Below are 20,846 nucleotides of genomic sequence, written 5' to 3'. Positions count from 1 at the left end.
CTAGACATTTTCCAGCCTCAGAAATTTTAAATTTATATTTTGTCAAGACAAATATTACTCTGGACAAAGTTAAATAGTAAGCAGGTCTTTATTGAAGGCTGTTGCAATCAGGGGGAGAGACCAGAACTCAGTGTTTACTTTTTATGCTAAAAGAAGTCAGTCAGACAGAAAAGGTTATGAACAATACGATTTCATTCATATGTGGGATGTAAAAATGAAAATATATGAACAAACAAGAGAAATAAACAAACAAAAACTCATAAACACTGACAATAGTTTGGTAGTTACCAGAAAGAAGGGGTGTGGGGGTAATCAAGGGTAAAGAGGGTCGAATACATGGTGACAGAATATTTGACTTTCGGTGGCAAACATAAAACGCTATATACAGACAATGTATCATAGAATTGTTCAATTGAAACCTATATAATTTTATTAACCAATGTCACCCCAATAAATTTAATTGAAAAATAAAAAATCATAATTCTGCTGAAACAAAGGGTATAGGAGAAGATTTGAAAGTGCTCAGGTGGGAGAGAACACAGGCCATCTGTGGTTGCTAATTGGCTGTACCTAAAAGAAAAGTAACCTTTCTCCTTTTTGTGACAGAATGTTGTTTTACAACTTGAAACAAGGTGCCCACTCAAATTATGCTTGGAGCCTTTCACAAAGCTGACAGACTGGGTGCTCTCTCCCTTGATGTTGGCATTTCAAAGGGATGGCTTCCAGGTCCTTGAGAAAAACATTTCTGGATTGTAAAACTGGCAATTGCTTTTTAAAATGATTCACATCTCAAAGGAAGAGAGAAAGAAGTTCAATTACAAGTTTTCTTAAGTAAATCCTCTAAGGAAAAAGAGATCAAAGTCCTAGCGTCAGGAAGAAGTGTGTCTAAATTTCAGTCAAATTGATGGGGCATGAAGACTATTTTGCCTCAATTTGCATACAACCTGAAACAGTAGTAAAAGATTGTGGCCTCACAGTCAAGAGATAGCAAACACAGCCATGTTACTGTTTCTTGGAAAGAAACAAATCCTGGATCTTACATTAGGAATCCTTCTAGCAACAGAAAGGCATAGATTCAACACTCAGAGCCTCCATAGCCTGGCAGCCTTGCATGGCTCCTGTGCAAAACTAGGTCAAAAGACACTCATCATCCAGTAGCACAAAGTTGGAAGGTGTTTCAAACTCCCTGCTGAATGTAATGACCTAGATTTGGCTCTGCTTTTTACGGGGCAGACGGGATACAAACCTGCCTTTCAGTTGCCAGTGTCACGTTGGCCTTTGCTCTGATACTTCTATCTTCCTGGCAGTTGCTAAATTTCCAATTGTTAGTTTACAGAAATGCTCTAGGTGAGGAAATAACTTACAAGCTAATATTGGGGGATTTGTAGGCCTAACATAAAACGTGTGCCTATCTTTTGCAATGTGCAATATAATCAACTACAAAAATAGAAGAGATCTGGTGAGAAGAAGAATAGAAAGGGAAGAATAGGTAAATGTGCCTGCTTAGCTAGCTTACTAGCTGATCTCTGAGGCATTTTGCAGAAGACTGAAAATAAATGCATCACAGAAAAGGGTAAAAATGAATGAGCAGTAAGATACTAAAGTGTCAGCCTTTTGGGAATATTTTCTTAAGTTCTGGGGTTTGAGAGGTTTTCAAAAAACTAAGGAGGATCGACTATGTCAAGAATTCAGAGTTAACTATTAGCTGTAAATATAGTTCAATAGAGGTGAATAAAAGTGCTTCAAAATTATTTCAAAGGAGAAATTCCTGTGAGATCTGGAAAGTGTGTAAATTTTGAAAAATCATGTGTAACTAATTTATTTCATTAACTTAGAAAGTAATAAAAATTAAAAAATGGGTGAAGCAGATTAGAATGAATTTTTGACTGACATAAGCTTCCATATTTATAAAGTTTAATAACCTTTGATTTGAAGAGAAATGAATAATCTTTTAAATAATTTCATTTAGTAAGAAGTTATATATAGTGAGATATGGGAGACACCTTTCATAATTATTCCACTTTTCTCCTACCCCAGCAAATTAGAGTGAGAGAAAAGGGGATCAGGGGCCTGGTAGATTTTCAATAAGAACTGAAACAAAATATTTGGAGGTTTTTCTTCTGGTTCCTGGGAAGAGTGACCTGAGTATCAAGGAATGAATGAGGTAGCAGTAATAGGTAAACGGGCATGGACTATTTTGTAAAGAAACAAGTTAGAGAAATAAAAATGTTAACACTAGAAATATGTAGATAAAGAAAACCGATAAGGTCAATGTGTTGACAAAATTAAAGAAAACATTCTTGAAAGTATGAAAGTTAAATATGCAACATTAAAATAATGACTAATTATTGCAGTATAAAATTAGATACTTTCCTTAAAAAAAGGCACCATATAAGGTCAATATTTTTTAAACAATGTAGTAGGTCAGGGATGTAAAGGAGAGGAACTATCACACTGATGAAAGAAAAATTATTTTTTTTCTAAATTTTTAATGAGATGGTTAAGTAACTTCAACATTTCTTCTTTTAAAACTTTCCATTTATTTTTTCATAGTTTTTTACTAAGAAATCTGAGTGTGACAAGAGCCATTCATATAGAGCAAAGGCCCATTTAAACAATAGGATTTGTTATAAAATAGTGTAAGTCCTCACTTAAAGTTGTTGGTAGGTTCTGTGACTATAAGTGGAAGGACATATAATGAAAACAATTGTAGCATAGGCTAATTGATAAAAACAAGAGGTAAGTTCCTAGGATATCTCATCAAAATTATTTTGAAAATGATGTTATTGAGGACCTGCTATAGTGCCCTTTTACAACAATTGACTTACGTTTAAAATTTGAATACTTAGTTGTAATCCAAAAAACATGTAATTATAGATTGTACACCAGTCTTTCAAGATCAATTCATAATTCAGTTAAAAATGTTTGATCACTTATTGCGTAAGGAGGGTCACACCAGTAACAAGAATATAAAATATAAGTTAAGTTGGAGAATACAGATTAGAATGACATAGGCCTTTAAACAACTTGATAACATATAGAATTATTAGAGCAAAACACAGTGAAAGAAATCTCATCACTTTTGTTTTTCAAAGCAATAAGATCTATATATCACTATCCATTGGATGGCATTCTCAGTTGTATAGTTTTAAATGAACTTAAGAGCTTTTTAAACACTTTCCTACATGTTACAGAGCTTCTGTTCTGTAATTTTATTTAGCTAGAGAAAAATACCTGGATATTAGTTGTTTTAGGTGGTAAGGCCTATGCTTGGAATAACGAAGTCCATGCTGTTATAGAGCATCTCAGAAGCAGAGGGGAAAAGAAAAAATATGTTTACATTTTCTCATCATTTGATTTTCAAATTACTTAGAATTATAGATGTATAGAGCTTTAGAATTCCATCATGAACATCATAAATTTTACAGATAAACATTTTTCTTGAAAAATATTTTGTGAGCATTGACAAAACTGTCATGAGATGGAGCAGAATTTTGCTGGTCTTATTTGAAATAATATGAGGAACAGAAAGTTATCTTTTCAGTGCTTAAGATACCCTGGAGTTCATTAGTCAGCCCCACTCAGTGAGATAAAGTAACTTGACAAAGGATAATATTAAGATGTTGAATCTATTACTAGAATAAAATGTCAGGACACAAATTGAATGGTATTTTCTCTACCGAATCAATGCCCTTTTGGATGGGGTTGGCTGAAAAGTCCATTTAGTTTTTTCTGTAAAATAAAATGCACATTTTTCATTTTCAGCAATAACTTTAATGATTTGGATATTTTGAGTATGTCGGCTATCTCCCTTATGGCATAACAATAATTGTTCTCAATTAATGTCTTAATTTACTGGCTGTCAACTTCAGCTGGTCTACCAACCATGGAGCACCTTCCAATGAGACATCTCCAGCATGAAACTTCGCAAACCACTTTTGACTCATTCAATCAGTCACAGCACCTCTTCCATACACTGCACAAATCATTTTTTGTGTATGTGTTTTAGTTGGACTTTTACCTTTATTTTTTTAGTCTTGTTTACTCTATTACAGTTGTCCCATTTTTTCCCCCTTTGCCCCCCTCCACCCAGCTCTCCTCCCGCTCCCACGGTCAATCCCCACACTATTGTCCATTTCCATGGCTCAGTCATACATACTGTTTGACTTCCCCTTCTTTCCACTATTTCCCCCTCTCCCCTCCGGAGGCTATCTGTCGCATGTTTCCTTGTTTCTGGTTCTGTTTTGTTCATTAGTTAATTTTGTTCATTGGATTTTTCTTATAAGTGAGTTCATATAATATTTGTCTTGTACCAGCAGTTGCAAATTGTAGGAATTCCTTCTTTCTTTCTGATGCACAGTGTTCCATGGTGTAAATGTATCAAAATTTTTTAATCCATCCATCTATTTATTGGCACTTAAGCTGTTTCTAACACTTGGCTATCGTAAGTAACATTGCTATGAACATAGGGGTGCATAGGTTCTTCTGAGTTGGAGATTTGGGCTTGTTAGGATATATTCCCAGCAATGGAATCACCAGGCCAAAATACAGTTTTCTTTTTATTTTTTTGAGGAAATTCCATACTGTTTTCTGCAGTGGCTGCACCAGTCTGCATTCTCACCAACACAGCACTAGGGTTCCCTTTTCTTCACATCCTTGCCAGCACTTGTTTGTTGATTTGTTAATGAAATCAACTTGTCATTCTGACAAGTGTTGAAATAATAAAGCATAATATGCTGGAAATGTTGCATGTTTTATTCTACCTTCAATATTAATATGGCCACACAAAAATTCACAATTTTGATTTTTTTTAAATGTATGCTGATATGACAGCTGTCACAATACAATCTAGAAAAATTGTTTCAAATGAAGTTGAAGACAAACTAAGCTCTACTAGAGCCATCTTATGGACAAAAAACAGGTGAACTTCTTCCAAACCAATATATGTGTTACAATGGACTTCTTTGGAATGGCTTATGACTATCCTGTCTTCAGCATAGTTAGAGTAGCTTAAATGACTCCCCAGTTGCTGTATAGTGGATCACTGCCAATTAGGTTCATGCTTCCTCACAGATGAATGCTACTTGCCTCAGGTAGCAATGGTGCTTGACAATTCAAGCACATTAATGGCTAATAATCCTTGTCTTGTAAATGCATTGAATACCTCTCAAGTTTTACTACATGCCTACAACAAGCCATGCCCCTATGATGGGCTCTAGAAGACAATATCCTGATTACACATATTCTCTGCCTTTAAGGGACTTTCCAATTTGGGGTTTACTATCCTTTGTTTTTTGACAGGTGTACAGAGGGTATAAACCTACTTTTGATGTGTGCAGCTTAATATTTTCTCATTAGAGAATGGTATAAAACAAATTTAGAAGGCTACAATATTGATTTTGTGTCTATATGTATTTCAGCTCTAACCTAATTGATGATTATATTATGAAAATAAAAGAGGAAATTTAATATATTTGAAAGGATTCTCTGAGGTTCATTGTATTTTGAAGTTGTTTTTGAGCTTATAAAAATTTCCTTCTGACTTATCTCATGTAGTGCCTATTATCCTGACATACTTAAATATATACTGTGTTCATTGATGTGTTAGGAAAGAGTTCAGACAAATATGGGAGATGGGATTACAGGGTTACTAACAAAGTGTCAGGTCCTGTAGAGAACTGATAAGGACAAGGTTTAAATAAAGGAAGCTGTCCATAGCAGTGGTATTAAGAGGAGGGGTAGAAAATTAAACTGCCAAATAGTAAGCAACTCTTTAATCACACTGAAGCATAAACTTCCTTGTTTTAAAAAAAATAGTTGAGTGAAATTAATTAAAGACTTAGTTCATGTTAAGAAATGTTAGGATAGCTTCTGCTTACTGTCAAATGTCTGAATGAAATAAGTGCTTGCAATAGGAGCACAAATGTTTAAAGTTCTGCTTTAATATTAAAAGTATACATCAATATATTCAGCCCGGACTGAATATTCTAAAGTCCCTTCAGGATTTTTTATTGTAATTAAAAGTAAATTACTTTTTAGTTTTTATTGCTGGCTTAATTCAGGTGACATGAATTATGTAAGCACATTAACAGAATATTAGTTTTAAACTTAGGTCTTTTACTAGATGTGAAAATTCTGTTTTCTATTTAACAAATGCAGTGTTTAAAGACTGGTTTTATATATTTCATATATTATTACTACCTATTAATTAGAGCACTGATTTAATAATTTTCATAAGATGTCAAAATTATTTAGTAAAGACAGAAGTAAAAATAAAAATAAAATAATCTGCTACATATTTCCATCATACCAATACCTTTCCACTATTTTTAACAAGAAACATGTGCATGTTAATATGTCTGCATGCAACACTGAAGAGTTAGTCAAGTCTTATTGTCTTAAACAGAAATGAAAACACCATATTGAGCAATTAGTCAAGTCTTATTATCTTATACAGAAATGAAAACACTTTAATAAAGAGATCAACAAAATTTCTCTGATGTGAAACCATGATTCAGTTTTATCAATGACATTTCAATGTCCTTTCAATTAGCTCTGAAGTTAATAAAATTTCTGTCTGTTTAATATGAGAGGTAATGTTGCTTATATGTACTTCAGTTATTGCCACATTAAGTGAAAAATATGACCTTCCATTGGCATAATACCAACTGCCATCAAATCTAAACTTTTCTTACAATTAATTTTCTTTTACACAAGTCATGAATAACCTGAGGACAGTATACAGATGCTATTTAAATAAAGAATTATTTCTGATTGATGATAGCACTATTTAAAATTATCCTGAAGCTTGAATATTCACAACTTCATAACTTTACAATTTTAAGTACAATTTCGTTTTATTATTTTTATCTAAATAATAACACATAAAAATACTAAACATTTAATATTTAACATTTTCAAGATGTTTCACACGCAGCTCAGTTGTTCACAATACTCAGCATTATCTAGCAGTTGGGAATAGTGAAGCAGCACCTTTATGTTTCTAAATAATACATACCTTAAAATACTAAATAATTTTCAATAGTTTCCACTTCAAATTTAATAAGTTGATGCTATTTTATTTTCAAATAGCATGTGGGAAAAAAAAAACCTTAAGCAACAAAAACAAGGAAACAAAACAACTTTTGTCACTACACCCTTCCTGGACTTCTATAAATCACCACTTTGCCCTGTTGAGTTTACTTCCCTTTCATGCTTGAGAAAGGAAATTCATAAAGAGAACTCAGCACTTAATTTTAAATGCCTTTTCTTCCTCAGATAAAGGATGCTTATGGCTACCCAACAAGGAAAACCATTTCAGCAAGAGTAGATTGCATGCTCATGATACCCTAAAAGAATACATTGATCCCTGACTCCTTTAAACTGTGAGCTTGAATTTAATTCTTGGGTCCATTGTATTGTACTCCTCTAGCATTCCCCAACTAGACAAAATATTCCAGTCAATTGTCATTCATACAAGTCTGTTTTATGTTTCCTACTCCATCTTTTCTTCTTCTCTGGAGAAATGTTAGAGTAGTGAGAGGAAAGAGTCATGTAGAAGAAAAACAATCAGTGATAAAGAATTTTTAAAGAATAGCAGTGGAAGTCACTCTTGTAAGAATTGTAAAATGTAAAGAATACTTAGAAATATATGTCATTAATTATTTTCATGTATTTAATGAGCATTTTTGAGTAGTAGGTAAATTTGACTAATCCCAAAATTATATAATAGTATAATTTTGATTTTTGTTTACAAACTATTATCTTATTAATCAATTTAAGTTAAAAGAAACTATTTAGGACCTCAAGTACTGACTTGATTCTTTAATATTTATTTAATTTGAATGTGCATTTTATGAAATTGCTTTATAATACAATACATAAAATAGGGAAAATGAAGTATTAATAATATGATATAACTGGATATGCTAGGTTAGAATTTAGGGAAAAGATTTTCTATATATTGGAGAATTAAATATATAATTCTTCAATAACACCTCATAACTATTGTGCTTTCAGTTCATTGGGGCTAAGAAATATTGATTATGAATATGGATTGTTAGATGTGCAGATTTCAAGAAAAAATATGAATTCTTAGAGTCCAAAAATGAAAGTGGTAATCTCTCAAAATGACTTATAATGATAGCAGAAAAAGAATAAAGTAAACTATTAAGTATATTTTGAGAGTCAACGTAATGCTCAAAAAAAGATCTATTAATCCCCATCCACCAAATAAGCCTAAAACCAAATAATCTGGAAACTTTAAAGCCCTAGAATATACAAGTGGATAAAATGTCCACATTCAACAGTAAAATGATAGAACTCCCAACCTGAACAGAATAATTTATCAAAATTGTTGACTTTTTTTTCAACATCACAACAACTCAAGGCAGTGCATAAAATACTTAAGCAACCTAAGATGAAGGAACTTTGTTGATAACTTTATTCAAACTAGTTCTACGAGAACACTCACCTCCACACTGGGGCTGTAAAATCGGCCCAGTGAGAAGTAGTATTCCTTTATAATTATCCCTTTCAATCCCTTCCAATCCCTTCTCTATTTTCCTGATTGAAGTAGAACATAAAGAAAAATACAAAAGGTCATTTACAAAAGTCACAGGATTAAGACTTTGCTTTGTTTCTAAGTATCCAAGGTGTATGAAGCTTTGAAATCCAACTATAAAAGACCTAAAAGGGGCATTCCAATTCAAATTCACAACACTCATGATATGATTTGCACCATAATTAAATGTCTTAGATTCTGTTTGTATTCCTAGAAATGACTTACCAATATGTTTTAGCTTCCCAGTCATCAGAGCAAAGAAAGAAGCATAATCATTTGTTGTAAAAAGAAGTATTTTCCTTAACAATAACAACACAGGTTTCTGATACTAAAATTTGAGAAAAAATGGTTTCTAAAATTTGAATAAAATGTTACTGAATACTTGAATAGTTGTAAGACACAATATGATGTACTTCACGCATCCTCACTAATATGCCAAAAGTACATATAATAACACATTGCAAAAGTGTTTTTCGTCTGATTTTAGTTCAGATGATATTGTCCAGACACACAGATTACTAATAATATAACGTGCTAAAGAACAGACTATTAAATCAAGGGATCAAACTTAATAGGGTTCAGGTTACGTTAATTTAAAAGAAATAGTATTATCTATGCTGAATCTAAGAGTACATGTCCCACCTAAATGTATCTATCCTAAAGTATTTAATTCTGTAATGGGAAAATTAACATATATGTGGTAGTTCAGATATACAGCTTGCCAAATTATGTAACTTAGAGTGGATGCTTGGAAAACTTATATAAACATGAGTTGATCATATTTATTGTTTTATTTTTCTCAGAACCAAAATATCCTAGAGTATTGACTGAGTCTGTTTTAATCTCTATAACAGGTACCAGGAGTGAAAATACAGCTTATTAGGGTGAGAGTTATAAATTACAATGTAATTTATAATACCCTGAAAATAAAGGATATATGTTATTGCTAAAATCAAGAAATGTAAACACCTGTACATAAACGTGTCAAGATTTTTACTCAGTACTTTCTTTTTCTTTCCAAATGAAGGCTTTGTAAAAATAGTAGATTTAAAACATTTTTTTAAACTAATGTTTTTTATTTTTTTAATATATAATCTTTATTATATTTTTGCCATTGAAATTTAGCTCCCTTAGTCCTCTCTCCCACTCTGTTGTCCGTCTAAATAGATGAGAACTATGGATGTTTTGGTTCTGACCCGACACCCAGTGCACCTACTAAAGAAAGGGGGAGCCGGTAGCAATGGTGAAATTATGGCCTTTGCCATTGCACTTACTTTTTTAACTAGATATTTTCCTGACTTTTCTAACAGTGAGCCCTTGAGCTCTGAGATATATTTAGTGCTCAAAAAACATAAACTGTGTTTTTCTTGTATCTGGAAGGCATTTAAAACATTATTTATTAGTTAATAAACCCTAAGATTATCAAATTCTCCAGGTATAGCTTATCATTTTGTGTCTTAAAACAGTTTTTACTATAATTTGTAGAGGACACCCAGGATTTTCTTTCAAATGTGAGAGAGAGAAAGAGGGGGGTGTGGAAACATGCAGGGTGCTGGCTGTGTGGCACGTGTTAGAATAAGGAATGATTTGATGGCAATAAATCTCTAAATTGCAGTTAAAATCACTTTTGGGGGGGTAAATGTTATAAAGACATGGAAGCCTTATAAAAATAATAAAATGAGGCAAACCAAATTATTTTAACTCTCTAGTTTTTGAAATGCTTAAAAGTTTTGTGAATTTATTACTATAAATAATTTTTGAATAAGTAAATAAATGACAAAGAATATAAAAATCTACCATGTGGAATTCCAAATCAATAATATAATTAATTTGCCCTCAAGGAGAGAGAGCCTAACTTCCTACTCCTTGAGTGTAGCTGTTCACCAGGACTTCCAGAGAGCACCGCTTGGAAAGGGGGAGTAAAAGACTTATTTTACAGGGAAGAAACCTGGCAAATATTATATCCACTAAGTGATCAAAATCAACATCAACAGTGGTAAATCATGTTGTTAGCATGTACCCTGGATTAGATGTGATGAAAACAGAAGTCCATAATCCCAAATAATTATAATTAGACAAATCCCAACTGGGGGGCATTTCATGAAATACTTAACCAATGCTCTTCAAATCTGTCAGTCATCAAAAACAAGGAAAACCCAAGAAATCGTCAAAGCTAAGGGGAGCCTGAAGAGATGTAATGACTAAACAAAAAATGTGGTATCCTAGCTTGCAAGCTGCAGCGGCTGGAGTCATGGCAGGACAGGCATTTAGAAAGTTTCTTCCCCTCTTTGACTGAGTATCGGTTGAAAGGTGTGCTGCAGAAACTGTAACCAAAGGAGGCATTGTGCTTCCAGAAAAATCTCAAGGAAAAGTACTGCAAGCAACTATAGTACCTGTTGGATCGGGTTCCAGAGGAAAGGGCAGAGAGATTCAACCAGTTAGCATGAAAGTTGGAGATAAAGTTCTTCTTCCAGAATATGAGGGCGCCAAAGTAGTTCTAGATGACAAGGATTATTTCTGAATTAGAGATGGTGACATTCTTAGGAAGTATGTAGACTGAAATAACTCACTATTGAAATGGCATCACATGATGTAGCCCATTCTGTTGAAGTACTGAAATCTTTCACCATGTAAATAATTTCCATATCTCTTTTATAATATAATAAACTAATGATATCCAAACTAAAGACATCCAGTGTCTTTTAAAATTTAGTTTCACTGTACTGATACAAACATTTCCAAATAAAAATGTATAAATAAGTGGTCAAAATTTTTTTTTTAAAAATGTGGTATCTTGCATGGGATCCTGGAACATAAAAAGAATATTAGGCAAAAAAAAAATCTAACGAATGTGAGTAGAGTATGAACTTTAGTTAATAAAAATAAAACAATATTGTTCATTAATTTAACATATGTACCATATCATATGTATTAATATCATAAAATATTAATAGCTGGGAAAAACAGGTGTGTGCTATATGAAAAGTCTGTACAATCTTTCAATTTTTCTATAAATCTAAAAGTATTAGAAGAAAAAAATCTTATTTTGATTTCCCTATGAGTTACTAATATAATAATTTTGTTTTAATTTCTAGTGTAGCAATGAGATTATTTCTTTATCTTTCCATCAAATATAGATAGAGCATAGATAGATAGATAATAGAACAAAAGAAAACATATTTAACTTTATGGATTTTATAGACAGTTTTTGCACCTATCTAATAAAATGCATTCTTTTTTCAGTGTAACTGAATTTATAAAGAAATACGGTTATATATCAGAATTGTTAACATGATATTACTTGTCTACTAAAAAACTGAATAGCATAAATTTGCAGCATTCTATAATATCACTTTTCCCTCTCCATTCTATTTTACATGTTTTCATTCTAATTCAGTGTAAATTTAACTATATTATTATATAGAAAACCACAGTTTAAGTCTACTGCTACATGTTTTGAACACTCAGTTGCTTTAGCATTTACTTAAAGTGATGAGACTATAGATAAATGTAGCACACATTGGAGGCATCCTACTCAAAAGTCATTCCCCTTTTATTCTCCCAGCTGACTCAAGGGAGGGTTGCTCTAATTTTATAATTCTAATTTCTATAGGGTTAAAATCAATCAATGGAGTTTTAGCCCATGGTAATTATTGAGCTCATCATGATATAATTTTTTTTTCCAAGGAAACATAGAGAAAAGACTTTGGGGAAACTTTTAGTAAAGATTTCTTCACTGACATAAAAGAAATATACACAAAGGAATAGTTTCTCCTCTGAGAATGTTTGCCGTCTGAATCTGAAGCTTGATGCCGGGGCAGGCGTGAGGGAAGCAGCAAGTCACATAAGGAGATGGCTGTTTCCTGATGATGTGCTGAATCTTTCAGTAAATCATTTCTGGAGACAGCATACCTCTGGATTTGTCAAGAGAATAAATAGTTCCTTTTTATGTGAGAAAATTTTCTCAGGTTTTATGGTACGATATTCGCAGGCTCCTTAAGTCCAAAGTGTCACCTAGGCACAAGGTATTTTTGCTTCAGTTCTGTATGGCACCTAAAGCCATTTGAGAACATTATGCCTTGGAAGTTACTTTGAATCAAAGTAAAGAATTACTTTATTTTCCATTAACAGCATTCATGTCCTTCTTGAGGGGTTCACTTTTAAGTCAAATACTTGGCCTATTTTTGGCTTTTTCCATCTAAGTCTGTCAGAGAAATGACCAGGTTATAACTATGAAGAAATATATCATGCATGAGGTAGCTCAGATTGTGTTCATTCAAGCTCAACACTCACTAATATTCCATTTGTGCCTTCTGGCTTTTACAAATGCAGCCTTTTATTGGATATATTCCAGACTGAAAAAAATATATAATATTTGAAACTCTTTGAAACAAACAATGCTTATTGCTTTAAAATTTGCACCCAAGTTACCAATATACCAAGTTACCAAGTTACCAATATAATTTTTAAAAATTAATATACAGATAAACTATGAAAAGTCCAAAGTTTTACTTCCTTTTTTTATGGGAAAGGGTAAAGAGAAACCATGTTAAAATATTATCTAAATTATTATGACATACAAGAATAGACCCAGTATTTAAATTTGGACTGAATAAATATTTGTTTCTGCATATCCTATAGCTTATCACACTGCCATAATATCTCTAAATCACTTTTCAAGTGTTAACCTGAGAAGATAAAGATAGAGATGCACACACACACAGTTTCATAAATTAGGTTTACACATATAATAATATTATAACAATATAATGGTCATGATAGTAGTGTATGTAAAGTTGCCATAACTGCAATATGTTCTGTATATTATGAACTTTAAGAAAAATGATTAACACATCATTCACATTTTCTTAAATTATATCCTGTCTTCATGCTATTGTGAATAATGTTTAAATTAAACCCTCAGACAACATTTATAGGTATTAGTCAACTCAAATTTTCTTTGTTAGTATGTGAGCACTCTCTTTAAAATATTATTGTTTAATAAATGGATGCACAATAAACTGTGCATACACACAACTTGATATTTTGACATATCTATACATCAAAAAAACCATCACCACAATCAGGATGGTGAATATATCCATTCCCCCAGATACTTTCTATGCCCTTTTATGATCCATTGTGTTGCCTCTTCTCACCTTGACTCCACACTCAGGCATTTCAGCATAATTATTTCATGCTCAGCATATTTAATTATGATGATGCATATATCAATTCTTTCTTTTTTATTAAGCATATATACTACAACTGGTTTGTCCATTCGCTTGTTAATGAACGTTTGGGTTACTTTCAGTGTTTGATCAGTACAAAATAAATCTGTTATAAACATTCATGTACAAGGCTTTGTATAAGCATACCCTTTTATTTCTCTTGGGTGAATATTTAGGAGTGGGATATCTAAGTCATCTGAGTGGTAAAATTGAAAAACTATTTTCCAAATTGATTGTACCATTTCACATTTTTCACCATTAGTACCAGTGTGTAGTGATATGTGTGCTTTTAACTTGCATTTTCTTAACACTAATGATGTTGATCATTTTCCACCCATATATCTTGTTTTGTAAAATGTCTGTTTCAATCACCTGTTTTTACTTTTTATTATGAAAAGGTGTGTTTGTTTGTTTGTTTTGTATTTTAGACACAAGTACTCTATCAGACACATTTTCCGTTTATGGTTATCTTTTTTTCCATTAATATTGTAATTTGCAGTTTTTTAATAAAGCCCAACATTTCTTTCTTGAGAATTATATGTTCCATGTTGTATCTACAAATAGTTGATTCATGTAAAGCTGCAAAGATTTTCTTAAATATGTTCTTATAAATGATTTATAATTTTAGGTTTTACATTTAGGACTAGGGTCCATTTTGAATAAGTTTTATATATTGTATGGGGTATGAATTAAAACATAAAGTTTTATACATGGATATCTGACTGTACCAGCACTTTTCATTGATTTTTCCTCAACTGAATTCCTTGTGTGCCTTTGTAAACTCTCATTATCTATATAAATGATTCTATTTCTGGACTCTTTTTTTTTTTCATTGCTCTATATCTGTAGGTTAAGACTAATGCCAATCAATAGTAAGTACTATAGCTTTGCAATAAGTCTTAAAGTCTGGGAATGTTATTACTCACACTTTACTCTTTTACAAAAAATCTTGGTTATCTTAGGTCCCTTGCATTTACATATGAATTTTAGAATAAGTTTTGCAATTTCTATAATAAGTCTGCTGGGATTTTAAATATGATTATGATAAATCTGTAGCTTAATTTGGGGTGAATTGAAATTTTAACAATATTGCATCTTCCATCCCATTGTCCCAAAATATATATGTCATTGGTATACAGATAATGAATTATAAATAACATATTTTAATGTATTTATATTATCTTCTCTATTTGTTAATTTTTTATTTTTATGAGTATAGATACACATTTCATAAATCCTCTAAAATGGATACAAAATATTGATTTCTATAACTGGTAGAATTATTGATACATACATATATCGATAATTGTACAGATATAATTAATTTTAAAATCATTTGACCTGGTATTAATCCTTTAACTTTAGATAATGATTTCATTAGACATTAATATGAATAATAATGTTACTGATAATGTGAAATATAACAAACACCTCAAAGTTTTTCATTACAATTTATATTATTGCAGAGGCAAATGTCTCCTCTGCTGAATTTACCTACAATACTCGATTTCCCCCTAGTTGATAATATCTGAACAATAGGGCCCTGGAGATTTATTAAAATCTTGGAAGTTTAACTATTTCTAATACTAGCAACAGTGTCCCTCTTTTATACCAAAACTAAACTTTAAGTAGCTAGTTTCATTAGAGATTAATATATAACAAAAAGTATTTTAATTTCACTCCCTTTTACTGTTCCTTTCAATTTACTGTTTTCACTTTACCTGAATTTTTTCATCAAATCCCTTGCTACCCTTGGAAGCATGTTTTAGATTCTTTTGCTGCCTTATTCTTTTGGTGTAACTCATAAATGAAACGTAATACTCTATCTATTAAACATGTTAAATTATGGGTGAAATGCCATGTTTGAAAACAAAGTTATCCCTCACCCATAAATTACTTACTAGTTAGAAAGAAAACAGCTTCTTTAAAATGAAGCACTCTGGCATGTGTTCCCTTAAACAAAATACCAACCTTAAACTATCAACAATGGAACACGCTGACCTTCAGGAGCCTCCCTTTGTGAGGCACTGAAAAATGTTTCGCATCACATCACCTCCTTGCTGCCCCTCCAAGAAATGTCTTGACTAAGTCTAATCATGAAAAAATAATAGAACTAATCCAAATTGAGGAATCCTATGAAAAACAAACAAGCAAAAAAACTAGTCTGGAGTCTTCACTTCTTCACTAATACAATTGTTATGAATGACAAAATTTTCTTGATTAAAGGAGATTATAGGGACATAACAAGTAAATGTAATGTGTGAATTTGATTAGATCCTGAATTAAAATACAGAACCTATAAAGCATATTATCTGGGTAATTGGGGAAATTTGCATTACAACAGTTACAATGTATCAGAGTCATGAGTATGATAATTACATTGCATCAGGAGGAGAATGTTGTTGCTCTTAGAGATACATGCTGAAGCATTTAGGAGTGAAATATGATGATTGAATGTAACTATCAAATTGTTCCACAGCTATAGCATAAACACACACACACAAACATGGCCAAAGGGTAATACTTGGTAAAACTAGGTAAAAGTTATTAGGGATGCTTATTGCACTATTCTTGCAGTTTACTGTAGGATAAAACAAAGTAATTCAAAATAGAAAGTTTGATGTAGAAAAAATAAAGGCATTCCATTTATAAGGTCTTTCTTAATAAATATTTTGTCCTTGAAAGATAAATTTTTGAAAGTACACAACTTCTCTAACATGCCATAGAAATGTTCTTGATGAACAAAGGTGAAAACTAAGAAAAAAATTATAGCAGCATCACAGAATATAAAAATAAATTCCAAGAGTAAATTTTAAAAGTTTAATTAGATGGCAGTATATTAATAATAAGGATATTCTGAAATATTTTATTTCCTCATAGATTTACACTTGAGTTTTAATTTTAGAGTAGCTTTTCTTCCAAGTTCACAAATGAAATAAAATATCCCTTTTAAGTAAGGCCTAATCACTATCTTAAATATTAGAAACTGCAATGTAGGTTTTCTGAGGCAAAAACAAAAAGAAATATATAAACAAAGCTGGTTTGGATAATTCAAACCTCAAATTTAGAAGACCCAAAAAGTTGGATAAAACCTAATTTTATCAGAAGGGCACCTAAAATTCTCAAAATTTCCTATTAAACTGAGATCATAGATACTTATTTTGTATTAATATAGTTAAAACTGAATGTGATAATGTTATATAAGGGCAGAATAGTATAAATAAGTCAGTAATAAAAACATTTTTAAAACTCAGTCTTTAAATATGTTGATGTTTATGAACTAATTTAAAATTCTGTGAAATGAATAACTCTCATAAGTAGAGCATTTAGAATTAAAAGTTATTTAAATCTTTGATAAGTAGGATTAAAAAGTATATTGCTATACCAAAGAAATATTCCTGAATTTAAAGGTTTATAATATGAAAATATTATAAACTTTCTAGTACAAATAATTCTCATGGAGAGAATTCTTAGAATTAAAAATAAAAGTTATTAAAGTTTAAAATGTCAAGTTTAAACAAAATAAAATATTCAGGAGACAGAAATAGTGAATGGAAGACATAAAAAAATTACACTGAGGAACAAACTATATGACTCAATATATAGATATTAGAAATTGTCTTTAAGAGAAAATTGAGGAAGCAAAGGTGGAAAAGAAGAACCATTTCAATTTTTAAAAAAGCTATAATTTTATATTCAGTAAGGTGATAATTTCTAAACAATAAAGATTAAATAATTTTACTCTGAATAGAACTCATGTTCATTATCATTACTTTATAGTATCCATTAATAAGAACCAAAAAGGTAATTCTCTGAAATGATTAGTCAATTAGACAATCCACTTAAAAATTGGTGAAATTAACTAATTAAAAATGACAAAAGGCAAAAATAAACATATGGTATTAAATTTTTCACATAAGTACAGATATAAAGTAATTAAAATTTTTCAGTTTATACTAAATTAGGCTGAAAGAACCTAAAAAGTATAAATATATAAAAATACTATGTACTATAAATATAATTCATATAATACAATACTATATATAGGAATACTCAATGTTTAAATTAATCATACTCACATATAACATAGGTAGAGTTTACTATTTGAACATGATTAGTTTAAATATTGAATATTACTCTATGAAGCTCATCATTTGAAGCAGTGATTTAGGAATCCATGCCTACTTACTGTGTATCTTCCATCCACTAGGGTTTTATGTCATCTTTAATTAGCAGGTAAGAGAAGGAGAACATGAAGGACCCACACTTACATGAAAAATGCTTTGGCATGGTAGTATCACACATCCCTCTTGTCATAGTCCATTGACATGTGTCATGACATTAACATGTGTTCTGGCCAGAAAAAGTGATGAAGATATTTCTAGTGAAGATTAGCAGTCTGCGCCACAAAATCTAAGATAAAACAATTTATGAGAATGCATGGCTTAGAAAATCTCAATTCTGATAGAAAACCTGAATGAGACTAAAACTATTAAAAATCTGTTGTTGCCAAATTCTAATCCCAGACAATTAAGCCCAGAATTTTTCATAAGTGAATTGTATAAACATTCCATAAAGTTCCATCCTCCAATTAATTATTCAAGTTATTAGGGAAAAAACTGAAGAGCTCATTTTTTGAGGTTAATTGATCTAAAGGAAAGAAAAATTATATAAAATTATAAACAGTGATACAATGAAATAAATACAATATTAACATGCAACATGTATATGTAAAATATATATAGACTCATATGTGAATTATCCACATACATTTTTTATATACATATATATAGTCAGAAGTTTAGTAAACCTATGCTCTCTTAAGCTAGTACATGTGTACTGTGAAACATTTCTTGCTCTTGCTATTTTCAATTTACAAACCAAGGAAAAACCATAATTTCTGCTGAGGGGAATACAGATATTTCAGTTGAAACTGCATTTTTATGTAGAAGATGATTTTGAATATTACGTGAAGTAAAAATGAACAGAGGAACTTAATATTTTTCCAGAGAAGACATACAGAAGACTTACAGTCTCTGTGATCTTGAGATCACTAATTATCATGGAAATGCAAATTAACACCACAATGAGATATTACTTCACACCTATCAGATTGGCTATTATCAAAAAGAAAACAAGTAACAAATATTCTTAAGGGTGTGAAGAAAAAGGGGGATTTTGTGCATGTTGGTGGGATTGTAAATTGTTGTAACCACTATGGAAAACAGTGTGGAATTTTCCCAACAAATTAAAAATATAGATGTCACAAAACCCAACAATTTCATTTCTGGATATTTATTTGAAGAAAATGAAAACACTAATTGGAAAAGATATATGCAACCCTATGTTCACTGCAGCATTATTTGCAATAACCAAAATATGGAAGCAACCTAGGTTTTCACTGGTAGATGAATCGATAAAGAAGATGTGGTATACACATAAAATGAAATATTACTCAGCCCTAAAAAATGAAATCGTGAATTTTGGCACAATATGGATGGATCTAGAGGGTTTTATTCTAAGTGAAATAAGTCAGACAGAGAAGCACAGATACAGTATTATTTCATTTATATATGGATTCTAAAAAAATAAAACGAACAAAATAAAATGTAAGGAAATTCATAGATATACAGAACGAATGGATGGCTTCCAGAGTTAAGGCGAAGGGGTGAAAACTATGAAGGGGAATAAAAGGTACAAACTTCCAGACATAAAATAAGTCACCAGGATTTAATGTACAGCATAAGGAATATCATAGTAACTTCATATTACTCAGCCATAATGGTTACTATATTTATAATGGTGATCACTTCATTAGGAATATAAATATTGAATAACTATATTGTACACTTGAAACTGATATATTTTAACTTTAATTTAAAAATCACAGTGCTTAAAACAATTACTGGCTTTTATGGAGTTATATATTTCTTGATTATCAATTTAGGTTCAAATTATTTCTAGCAGATGGAGTAATACAATAGTACATGCCATATCATACTGTAAACAGAGTTTCATAATCCTCTTCACTTAATGTTTAGGTTGCTTGGAATTAAAAGAAGACACCATTGAAAACCTTCTTGCTGCAGCGTGTCTTCTTCAGCTTCCCCAGGTGGTAGAAGTGTGCTGCCATTTCCTGATGAAGCTCTTGCATCCATCCAACTGTTTAGGAATCCGAGCATTTGCAGATGCTCAAGGGTGCATTGAATTAATGAAGGTGGCTCACAGCTACACAATGGTAAGGAAATTTAATATTTTTAACAATAGATACATAGCCATATTGTTAGAGGTTAAAATAATTACTGTCATTGCACAGAACAACTTTTTAAAGTTTAATATAAATTTTGTATGCTTGGCATATATTTATTATAAGACACAATGTCAAATATTACATAATGGACTTTATTATGGCTTTGCTTATCTTTTATAGGTCATATAAGTGCAGATATTGACTATTTTGGATTTTAAAAGTTGTTTAAAAGAATTTTTCCTAACTGCTCCTGGCATATCAATCTTTATACATCCACTTTCACAGCTATCCCTTCTTCCTCTCTTTTTTCTGTTAGAGAGCTAGAAGGCATAATAGACTTCTTTTGCATTTAAAGAGCTAAAATGCCATAAAAATGTTTCTTTTGCATTTTTCTTACAACCTCTCCACTCTGGTCTGAGTTGTATCAGCCAAAATTTAATGTTGAAGTCCTACCCACCATGTGATGGTATTTGGAGATAGGGCTATGGGAGGTAGTTAGACTTAGATGAGGTTATGAAGATGGGGTGCTCACAGTGGGTTAGTGACTTTATAAAAAGAGACACCAGAGAATTTTCTTCCTCTCTCTTTTTACATTGAGAGGACAGAGTGCATGTATGTATGTATGTATATACATATGCATACATATATATGTATTTTAATACCTGTATAGAGAGACTAAAAATCCTTTGAATTATATGCCTTAAATATGTGAACTTTAAGGTGTGAATTTTTTACATTATTTTTATTCTAGAAAAAAGTAATCAATTACAACAGTTTTATACCCATCATCTTAAAAACACAA

General features: G+C 31.2%; 1 protein-coding gene across 2 annotated transcripts in view; it reads left to right on the top strand.

Moving 5' to 3' along the window:
- Positions 1 to 20,846, top strand: part of KLHL1 (kelch like family member 1) — a 340,901-nt gene that overhangs the window by 130,656 nt on the left and 189,399 nt on the right. For both annotated transcript variants that reach the window (XM_054586413.1, XM_054586412.1), the window contains one exon: positions 19,836 to 20,032. In XM_054586413.1, the coding sequence (XP_054442388.1) occupies positions 19,836 to 20,032 (197 nt within the window). The remainder of the gene's footprint in view (positions 1 to 19,835; positions 20,033 to 20,846) is intronic.

The sequence above is a fragment of the Pteronotus mesoamericanus genome, unplaced genomic scaffold, assembly GCF_021234165.1.
Source record: "Pteronotus mesoamericanus isolate MK-2021 breed Mesoamerican mustached bat unplaced genomic scaffold, CSHL_Meso_final contig_94, whole genome shotgun sequence".
NCBI classification, from domain to species: Eukaryota; Metazoa; Chordata; class Mammalia; order Chiroptera; family Mormoopidae; genus Pteronotus; species Pteronotus mesoamericanus.
This window is presented reverse-complemented; position numbering and strand designations above follow the sequence as displayed.